At 37.1% G+C, this 11,080-nt stretch overlaps 1 protein-coding gene across 1 annotated transcript; it reads right to left on the bottom strand.

Annotated features, from left to right (window-relative positions):
- Positions 1–571: 571 nt before the first annotated feature.
- Positions 572–5,001, bottom strand: LOC125469046 (DEAD-box ATP-dependent RNA helicase 31-like). The gene is made up of 10 exons (XM_048565940.1): positions 3,761–5,001; positions 3,579–3,685; positions 3,270–3,325; positions 2,869–3,093; positions 2,283–2,489; positions 2,085–2,171; positions 1,886–1,981; positions 1,460–1,675; positions 1,044–1,226; positions 572–921 (listed from the first exon to the last, which is right to left on the bottom strand). The coding sequence occupies exons 1-10, from the start codon at positions 4,999–5,001 to the stop codon at positions 694–696; spliced, it is 2,646 nt and encodes an 881-aa protein (XP_048421897.1). The 3' UTR covers positions 572–693.
- Positions 5,002–11,080: the final 6,079 nt, after the last annotated feature.

The following is an 11,080-nucleotide window of genomic DNA, read 5'->3' as shown; positions in this document are numbered from 1 at the left end:
TGTGCATTTAGATTCATTTCATGTTCAAAGTAGATGATTTATGTCATGCTTGAGAAATTTGTTCAGCTTCTCAGAACACAAATAGGCGGGCAACACGAGCTGGTGTTCCGAGAACCTAGAAAACATTCTCCATGCTTGGACATGCTTAGACATCGAAGCATTGCAAGTTATAGACCCAAACCCTAAACCGTGAAATGGGTAGGGTTTCGGTTCAAAGCTTATTGGGCTCTGAATTTTGAACCTCAAGATACAGCTTCCGAAATGAGACATTTAATTCTAGGTTACTGCCCATTCACATGTTTTATTTTCTCACTCGACTTATAATTAAAATATTAATGACCAATTAACGAAAGGTTGTGAAAAACAGAGACAGGTGAAATCTACGATATAATTGTGTTTACAAGGAGGGAATGTGTATAGATGAAACGTCTATGGATTAGGGTTTGTTTAGGCCCTTAACCCCATTTTTTAACTAGGTTGTCTTGGTTCCCGTAACATGGATCATTTCAAACCCCGCCTTTCATGAATATTGAATCCATCCACAATAATTTGTGTTTAATAGTGTTGCCAGTGTCAGAATAACTTCTATTAGATCAACACGTAAAATATCAGAAATCTCTTCGATTTGAGGTTAGTTTTTTCCGATGTTAACTAGTAATCGAAACAATCAAATCAACTATGCTGCTACCGGAGCTACTTGGAACGCAATCCAGGGACATTCTTAAGCCCCATCTTGGCCAGAACAAGCTTGGGAATGGCGGGAATGTTGTCCAGCCCCATGCTTCGGCTAAATTCGTTAGCAAGCTCCACGAGCCTATGCTTATCGCGCCCCACTTTCTTGTTCGAATTGTAATACCCGAGCCATGCTTGGTATGCTGCTTCTTTGTTCTTCATCTCCACCTTGGACAGTGCTCGTTCCACCTGTTAGACACACTTCCAATATTAAAACATCAAACTATATGCTTCAAGGGATTACCCAACAAAATGCTTCAAGGAAAACCGGGAAGAAACAAGTGACGGAGATACGAGGGAGAGAAACCCACCTTCTTCGTAGTATCTGGATCAACTGAAGGTACAGAAGCCTTGGTTATTGGCAAATCCTTAATACTGGACACGAAGAAGTCCTCCCAAGGAGCCAGTAACAATATTCCTTGCCCCACTTTGCCTTTACGACCAGTTCTTCCAAGTCGATGTATATACTGTTGCCTATCAGCTGGCACGCCCACCTATGTTTGAAACAAAGGGGAGAGTGTCAACAATAAGAGGACTATAGGTTCAAATCTACAGCAGCTGAAGTTGCGAAGAATGTACTGAAGCTGTTTATGATGCTTAAACAAGGTAAAGCAACTTTGGTAAAAGATTTTGAAAGCCATGGAACTCAGGAAACTGAAAGCCACAATTTAAATATTGCATGCTGAATATATGGCAAAGGAACTTCTAGTTAAGTCCTGCATATTGCCTGTATGACTAGGGAAACATCTGGATAATCAACGCCGCGTGCAGATACATCAGAAGTCACAAGGATAAGACCCTTGGATTTCCGGAATTCATCAGAAACCCTGGTTCTATAACTCTGTGGCTTTCTAGAATGGATCTCTCTGACATTCAAGTTCAGCTCGCCAAGAAGGTCTGCAACCAGTCGTGTGACCATTGCGGTAGTGCAGAATACAAGGACCTGTGCATAATACAAGAATCACATGCTACATAAGATAGCAATAAAGGTGATGCAGCTCACATATGTTATATAAAATCGCAATAATTGTGGGCAACACAAACCATGCTTCCTAAGAAATATATCTATGGTATTAAATAGATATTAACGAAACACCTGAAAGCATGGTGCATGAATTGAACAAGCCAGGTTTTGGGGTAATACAATGCCTACCTTATAGTCAACGTCATCTGCAATATGCTTTTTAAGAAGACTATATACTATGGAAAAATGGCTGTCCAATGGAGCGACCAAATGCGTCTGTGCAACCTGAAATCATACATACAAAATTCAAACATAGATATTAATCATCAAATTGTCAAAATTATGTCATATCAATACGTCTACACACACACGTCATAAAAGAACCAACCTGTGCATGTGTCTCTTCACTGCCTTCTTCAACTGTATTGATATATTCGTGATCTCTTTTCAAAGCAATATGACAGATTTGACGGACCTACAATCAGGAAGAAACCGCTGTTCATGTACAATATTTAAATGTGTGGTTTTTCACATTTTCCAAAAAAATAAAAACCACATTACCACAAAAATAAGTAGTGAAAGAAACCTCTTCAGGAACAGTGGCGGAAAACAAAAGTGTCTGCCGTTGTTTGGGAACAGCTGATATAATCCTTTCAATATCTTTACGGAATCCCATATCCAGTAAATGATCAGCTTCATCAAGTACAAGGACTTTGACACCCATCAGCTTAGTTGCAAAACCTGCAGTATTCTCAATGTGATCTTTGAGCCTTCCAGGTGTAGCGACAAGAATCTGGATGTTTTTAGTGTGTTACATCGCATATAAACAGGCCTATTAAACATGTCTCAAATTATGTTGATAGGCATTTTCTTCTTTGTCCTTAGTTGGCACCGGTACTAAAGCATACACAAAGTAAGAGCCAGTTTCAAGTAGATGGAATCTAATGGTCTACATTGTGAACCTTCACTCCCCATTAAACCTTAAGTCAACTTTATAAAAGCCTATCAACTAGCTTGATTCAGCCGTTCACCCGTTAGACTAGCTCATGAAATTCTAGTGCTATGTCAATGCATGATAAATCATTAGCTCAGTTTATATTTAGCTGGTGAAGTTAATGAAACAGGACGATGCAGTAAATGACAAAGCTCTCCAGCAATGATGAAAACCTTACCTGGCAAGGGTTGGCATGGATGCGTTTTTGTTCTAAAGCAAGTCGTGTACCACCTATCACAACTTGGACACCAATAGAAGGATGATATTTCAACAACTTATTGGCTTCTGTAGCAGCTTGACTGGCCAACTCCCGGGTTGGGCATATAACAAGTACAAAAATTGGGGGTCGCTTATTATCACGGGTGATAGGAGGTAAATTTACAACAGCTTCAATTGATGGAAGCTGAAACAAAGAAACTCAACGTCAAGTAAGATGAAAAATCTCCTGTAACTGCATAAATGGAGAATACAGATGGAATGCCTCAAATAAACCAAAAGCAGCATGGAATTTATCATAAATGTTGCATCTTTTTTTAATACGAGAACATTACACACAGAGAAACAAATGAAATATCTTACCAAGAACGCCACAGTTTTTCCAGTGCCCGTTCTAGCCTTGGCCAGGACATCCTTGCCTACAAAACACAACTAAGTAGAATAAGCACTTCCATTTCATGGACACGAATGGAGATCGATCAAATTTTAGAGGGAAAAACAAAAACAGACATCCTTAAGAGGACATAGTAGTTACTTGATCTTATTTATATTATGGCAATCCTGATTAAACAAAGTTTCTGTTTCTTTCAGTGTCCTCGTGATGAGGAATTGGTTACAACAAGATGGCACCCCTTATCCTAAAGTCAGTGCATGATTCGTAAAGAAATAAACCTTTCAGTATTACTGGAAGAGTAGCTTCTTGTACTACAGTCATCTTTTCATATCCTGCATCCTTGATTCCTTTCAAGGACAGCGGAGAGACGGAACATTGATCAAACCTGCAAACATTCAAAATAAGTTAAACAAGAAACTTGTCAACAGTCCATTATGAAAAATGTTGATGTTAAACATACCGTGATTCACTCAAATAAGAGTCGGAGCTTCCAGCTGAACTTTTCGGCAGAACCCTTTTGCTTGCTTCATCATCCGAACCACGAAACAAAGAAGCTGCATTTTTTTCTCTTAATACTCCAAAACCATCATCATCAGAAGCAGCAGTATCACTCTCTTCCTCACTAAGAAAATCCCCAATAACACTGAACTGTTTTACCTCCTCCTCTTCAGTATCATCCATTACACGTAATTCTTTACCCGAATCTCTTCCACCTCTATTCCTGGTAAATGATTCTGCTTTCACCTTTGAACTTGAAATCCCTTTCGAAAATGAATTTGAATCCCCCCGATTGTTTCTACGGGGAAATCTGCCTTCCTGGTCGTCATCACTCTGAAATTGGTTATCAAACCGCTTGCTTGCCCCTGCATTTCTCGAGAAGTCATTTTGGGCCGGAAATCTTCGCCTACTCGAATCTCCAAAATCGCCATTCGAATTCGAATTCCCACGATTGTTTCTGGGTGGAAATGATCTCTCTTTCCTATCACTCTCGGAATTATTATCCAACCTCTTACTCATCCCTGGATTTCTCGAAAACGAGGACTGATTCGGGGACCGAACCTCTCGCCTTCTCGAGTCACCAAAATCTCCAGAGTCACTATCTCTCCTGCTCCTCTTTATCGGATAAGACTCCCCATCGGTCCCCCTCTCTCTAACCGTCCCCCTACAGCCCTCCGATTCCCCGCGCGAGTCACTCTTTAACTCGCTGACCCAGTCACTGAGCTCAGCCTCGTCCTCAATCAGACTCTTCGAAGCTCCACCCGCCCTTCTCTCGTATCCACGTGGCACCTCGGACCCGGACCCTGTCCTGGATCCCCGGAACGCCCGAGTGGAGAATGCCCGCTCAGTCTGCAGCGAACGGCGAAACCCTAGGTACCTGAGCCTTACGGGGAAGACCCGCGACAAAATGGGTACAGCCCGAGAGGAGGAACTGGAAGGCGCGAATTTCATGGGCGAGAAACGGGCCGCCGGAAGAGAGGCGCTGAGGAGTCGGAGTTGGGGTACAAGTCTGACGGGCATGAAAGTGGGTTTGTGCGGTGGAGAGGTGCGAGGAGTCCCCAGAAATGGGGATTTAGGGTTTAGGGTTTTACGAAATGTGAGCGTTCGTTTTTTATAGTTCTCAGAAAGGAGGGGGTGTGGGCTCCAAAGCCTACGACACCGTTTCAGCTGATATGCAGTGTGTATGAACCCACAGCAGAGCATCCGGTGATCTTTTCTCTTTTGGGCCTAATTGGGTCATGGGCCAGCTGCCCTTTTTGAGACAAAGCATTTCATATTATCATAAATTAAAAATTAAACTATTTGCTCACAAAAAATAACATATACGAACTAGGTCTAAATCTAATGATATTTAGGGATGCATTTTCATTATTCAAAAAGGTACCAATTAGGGACAAAACATAATTAGGAGCGGAGATATGTGGCGGGGACAATCGTTCCCCTACTAAAAATGACAATTAGTATAGAGAAATATTAGAAGAAATTATAAAATCGTTGATTAATGTGTGTCTCATAACGATTAACTCAGCTTGTTTCAAAATTACTATGGTTTGTTCCCTTTTCTTGTGCTAAAAATACGTTGAGTGGTTAAAAAATTACCAAGAATAGACAAACGTCACAAAAGTGTGAAGAAAGATGAAATATCGAAGTGGTACTTCCTTCCCTCCAATAATCTCTTGATGGGTTTGAACAACCTTGGGACCCCAAATATTTGGGTAAAACACACCAAAACAGTTCATCCGCGATGTGTACGAGTTGTTGTTTTTTTTTTTAATTTACTTTTATTTTTGGATTGAAGACTCATCTAAACTTATTTCCATGCCCAAGCTAGTAAATCAATTCGCTTATAATTTATGTATTGTACATGTACGTATATATTTTAATTTATTTGAAAAAAAAATTCCGCTTTGTAACGGAATTTTATGTCACAGTGAGTTGTACATTCCTATTTTAGTTTGAGTCTTCCTAATTTAATCCGAGTCTTATTAGGAAATAATTCTAATTTTTTTAAACATATTAGAAATTTGTTATAAATTTAAGAAAATTTTAGGAAAAATTAGAATGTTTGATAGATTATAAATTTATAGGAAATATTAGAAATTTTTTTATATATTATAACGTTTTAGGAAATATAAAAAAAATTATATATCATAAATTTGTAGGAAATATTAAAAACTTTTACAAAATATTGAAATTTTTAGAAATTGTTTACAATTTTTTTCCATAGATGTCGTCATCGCTCCCTGTCCGATTAGAATTGTTTACAACCCCCGAAATATGCGTGCGGACACCAGATGTCAACATGCGGTTGACTGGCGAGATGGGAGTCGTCATTTGCATGGGGTGCCCGATGAAAGCCTCCAAATGGAAAAATATTTCACTTGAGGTGAAGGGGGCAACGATGACTAAGTGTGTTTTTTTCAGTTTTATTATTTTTAATAATTTTACTTATTTAATGTATTTTTAAACCAACACTTGCTTCTTTTTTTTTTTTTTTTTTTTCAGAACTCTTCGAGATCGACCTGGAAGAGTCAGGCATGTCCGACTACATAACCTAGTTGTGGACTCAGCAATTCAAGGAGTGGGTGCACGTGCTGTGTAGGCATTACAGAACTTTTGAAGCTTTGACCCATCCACCCCAAGAATTTGAGCATAGGATGGACGAGTGGCACTGGCTCTGTCGTTATTTTCAGAACTTATAATTTTTTTTATGTATTGTAATATCTTTTGAGATTAATGTAAGAAATATTAGTTAATTTACACTATATTATATATTATCTTAAAACATTAAAACAGTTTGGCTGACGAAAGAAGTCGTCGAACAAGTATTTAATATTTTTTTTATAAAGCTTAGCCAACGAAATTTTCGTCGGCCTGTATAAATTTTTTATTTATTTTCATAAAATACCACTTTGCTCTATAAAATTATTTGATGGGGCATGTTAGGTTGGTCGAGCAAAGTTGGTCAACTTATTTTTACTAGACGAATGTTTCGTTGGAATATTTGCCCGACAATTTCTTTTTTTTTTCATTGGTTAAAACTTTGTGCAATGAGCTTTATGCGACGAATTTTGCCCGATGAAATTTTGTCAGGCGCCATACAGTTGGGTAGCGAAATTTTATCTTGCCCGACCAAATTAGAGCCGTTGTTAGATTTATGCGGTTTAGATTTGGTAGGTAGATGGATCGAGTTCATATATTTGTTGGTCGGCCATACAGAAATGTTGGCAATTTGTAAGTTGATGAGAGGTGCATGGCCCCGGTATGCTTATGAGTACTTGAGCGAAAATAAAGATCAGAATTTACCTGAGAAAGCTGATTTCCAGGTAACCATCATTCAAACTCACATGGTTTTAGACCAAACTGCCTTACGTACGTATCTTAGGATGCTTTTCATTTAAAAGTTTGAGACTAAGCCGACAACCCTAGCTCTTAACTCACATACGTGTTTAGTTGTAGAACACTTATTCAATTGTGTTCACTCTAACTCGAATCTCATTTTTTGATAAGTTTGGGTGCATGTGGTGTGATATATCTGAGTAAACGAGGAGTTTATATAGTTTAGAGTTTTGTATTTTTAAGGGCTGGTTTGAAAATATTAAAGAAAAAAAACGTTTATATATGCCCATATAAGCACTTTTCATATAAACGTTCTTATTAATAGACGCACATTGAAAATTTTGAAAATATTTTAAAATTTATCAAATATTTCGATGTACATCTAATTAATAAGAACATACAAAATTTTGATGTTTCTTCTATAAAGCTCTTTCCGGTACTTTTTTTTACATATAAGCACCTTTAACACTTTATAGTAACCGTTATTAGCTAGATACACTTTTGATTACCTTAAAGCGGTTTTTAAATAAAACATGTCTAATAATATGTATGGATTAATAACACTATATGATGGTGTTACAGTGATACTATGTGATGGTATACATAAAAATAACTTATCCATATTAAAAAGGGATGCTATATATATTATTGGAACTCTAAAAACTTAGTTTACATGTGTATTTTTCTTTTTAAGTATAGAAAATTTGGAGTGCAATATGAGTTTTTTAGAGTGCTAATAACAACTACTTTAAAAATAACTCTTCATGATTTTTCTCTCTTTCTAGTGTAATTTTGTGAATCAAAATTCCTCATCTTTCTTCTATCTTTTTGGTGTTAAGGTTAAGCTTGAATGATCGAAGTTCTCTGAGCTTGAGCTAACCCTAGCATCAATTATTATGTCAGGATCCATAAGGGTAAATAAATTCACATGATAAAACCTAGTTATATTGATATTGGCAAATACCAAGCAAATAATTTTGCTTCATCTAATCTAATTGAAGACTTAACGAGAAAATTAACTATAATTGTGAGAAAAAGAAAACAAGCCAACGGGGTTTTGCAGTAACTCATGAGTTTTACTTTTTCATATATAAATTGTTGTTGATGATGTTTATTAGGATTAGTAGGTGTTGGAGGAGCCTTTCTCGAGTTGGGATCCAGAAATCTACATACGAACAAAGTGGCAAAGTCGTCTTCTACCATGATCTACTTCACTATGATTGTATACAAACTACAAAGGTGGTCCTGTGTCGATCGATCGTCTCATTTGAAGAATAATATCTTGAAACATTTTTACATATTACAATGGAAAATCAGCCTGATGGGATATGAGATTTTTTCCATGGTTGGACCACACTGATATAATTGGCCCCTTCTTAAAAAAATTACAAAGAAAATTCTCGTCAAATTTATAAACTGTACATATCAAAACTTATTCTAGGTATATTGAAAAAAAAGAAACAATTTATTCTATGTATAGTTTCTTTAAAAAAAAAAAAATTATAAAACGAAATACAAGGATGATTATACTTATGTCCTAAGTTCACAAAAGCGTCTACTGCCATATGAGCTTCTTTAAAAGAGAAATGTTATTCTCTCAAAGGGGAACTTTTCATGGACTCTCTGTCACCTCATGTTTTTTGTATAATTTCCATAACAACATTATAAAACATTGTGCCAAAACATAAGGTGGTGAAGAGTTCACGAAGAATCTCACTTTAAGAGAATCTCCTTAACATTTATCTCTTTAAAAATATGTTAAAATTGGATATTATTATGCACACCATGCTGTGTAGTGCATGTGTATTCAGAAAAATGAGTGAAACAAACAACAAACAACTTGGATTTTCTTGCATGCATTATTACAAGCACTCTTGTCATTTTCTTATATCTTCTTTAATTATTAAGATGGTCACTTTTTTTTCTTATGGAGATCGATCGTCCATAAGTCCACACCGCAAATCTCATAATTTTTGTTCACTTCATGGCCACACTCCCACGATGTCTTTCTACTTTTGTTCTTTTCTTTGGAATGTATTTTATTTTAAGTTGTTTTTTCCGATCAAATATATATAAATGTAGGTTTTTTGATATCTTTTAATCTGTCTACTGTCGGTTTGCTTGATAGGGTTTCTCTAAGTGCATGGTTGGATACGGGTACTCTCCGTGGTTGATGGTTCATTAATTAGCTAAGAATTGTGCAATTATTTGATTATTAATATGATGTACTTATACAGTATAGCATGTGTAGCTCTTTTTCCTTGTTCGGAGTTTTTCCATATAATTCTGTAGCCACCTTTTGTGCATGCAGAACGTTGTATCGGGTTTGCTTATTGAAGTTCTTCTTTACCCCTCGTGAAAGAGTATGAGTTTCTATGTGTTATTTGATTACTAGAATAGAACTAGAAGAACGACAACAATGAACCGCGGACTAGAAACAAGAATAATGCTAGGTACATCAAACTTACGCACTAAGTTTGTGCACTAAATGAAGTTGCACCAATCCAATTTGTGCTTTAATTCAAGTAATTTGATTAATGATTGCAATAAAAATTGATATGTTATAGAATGTGTCACATCATTTAGTATACAATTTGATGTATGTAGCACCGTCCTTAAAACAGGTCTCTATTGTTTGGTTGAAAGTTGAATCAAACATGAATTCTCTATTGTTTGGTTTAGAACTAGGGGTTTCTGGTCTCTGCTTCGATATTCAAGTTTGAGTTTCAAGTCTACAAATCCTCGTTCTAAAATTATGTGCCACACACAACTATCCTAGACATGCTAAACTCTTAAATCTAACATATAGTAACTTTCAAGAAATGTATAACATGTTACATGTGTGAGTAGTCTAATAACTTATTTAATGAGAGGTCGGATCATAAAAAATGATATGAAAACAAATTCTGACCTGTAACGTGTGTGATTTTGGTGATGATATCATGCCACATGTCTGTATCATATTGTTACATGTGCACTTCTGTTATTAGAAAAATGTAACTATAAATTGGAAATTAGAGAAGATTTTTTTTTTTTTTTAAGAGCAATGATAGCTGTTTCATTGATTAAAAGGACAAGATTACAAAGAAAACAGCAAGGACATACAAAGAACCACAACAGACTAATCACTAGAGCACTCTTCCAGAAGAAGGTCAATGATGAGATCCGGTGGCTCCGACCCATGACTTGACAACAGGCTCGGCGAGCCAGACGATCGGCAATCTCATTAGCTTGGTGGCGCACAATGGATAAATAATGCTCCAGTAATCCCAACCAACATAAATTTTGGCGTCCTCCACAACGTGTCCAATAGGAGACATGTTTTTGGTGCGCTCCTTTACGCTGTTGCAATTTGGAGTGAATCTCCTTCAATTGTTAAATTTTGAAAAACCCTTTCGACCGGCAAAGCTATTCCTTCCCTAGCTGCCGATGCTTCAATATGAGGGGAAGAGAAGACATGTCTTCGAACTCCAGCAGCTACAACTCCAACACCTTCCACTTTATCCACCTCTCTTCAAGCGCCGTCGACATTTATTTTGAGTTTTCCCGGAGGAGGTTTGGTCCACTTGATCGATCCACGGCTACTATTATATAAGCAATTAAAGTTGGTGCTTCGAGAAGCCTTCAAGAAATCCTGCTTGCTCTAAACGCAATATCACATCTGGTCGATCGCATTTTCCAATCCATACCAGTGAAGGTTGAAAAGACTTGTATCAAGTGATCACGATGCAACATTGGATAAGGCGATCGAGGGCTGCTAAATTTTCCACCAATGGGTTGTTAGTGGATGTATTTTGGTACTCATAAAGGTGTGCCCTAGCATGCAATTCCTTCACCTTAGTTGTGATTAGCAAATCTTCACTCTACACATTTTGTAAGTGAAGAGTTCATCTCTTAAATTCCAATTTAAAATGTATTTATGCAAAAAAATCAATCAAATGAG

The sequence above is a fragment of a genome, unplaced genomic scaffold, assembly GCF_019419815.1.
Source record: "Pyrus x bretschneideri cultivar Hongxiangsu unplaced genomic scaffold, Pyrus_bretschneideri_v1 Contig40, whole genome shotgun sequence".
NCBI lineage: Eukaryota > Viridiplantae > Streptophyta > Magnoliopsida > Rosales > Rosaceae > Pyrus > Pyrus x bretschneideri.
Note: the sequence above shows the minus strand (reverse complement) of the source record. Positions and strands in the feature narration are given on the sequence as shown.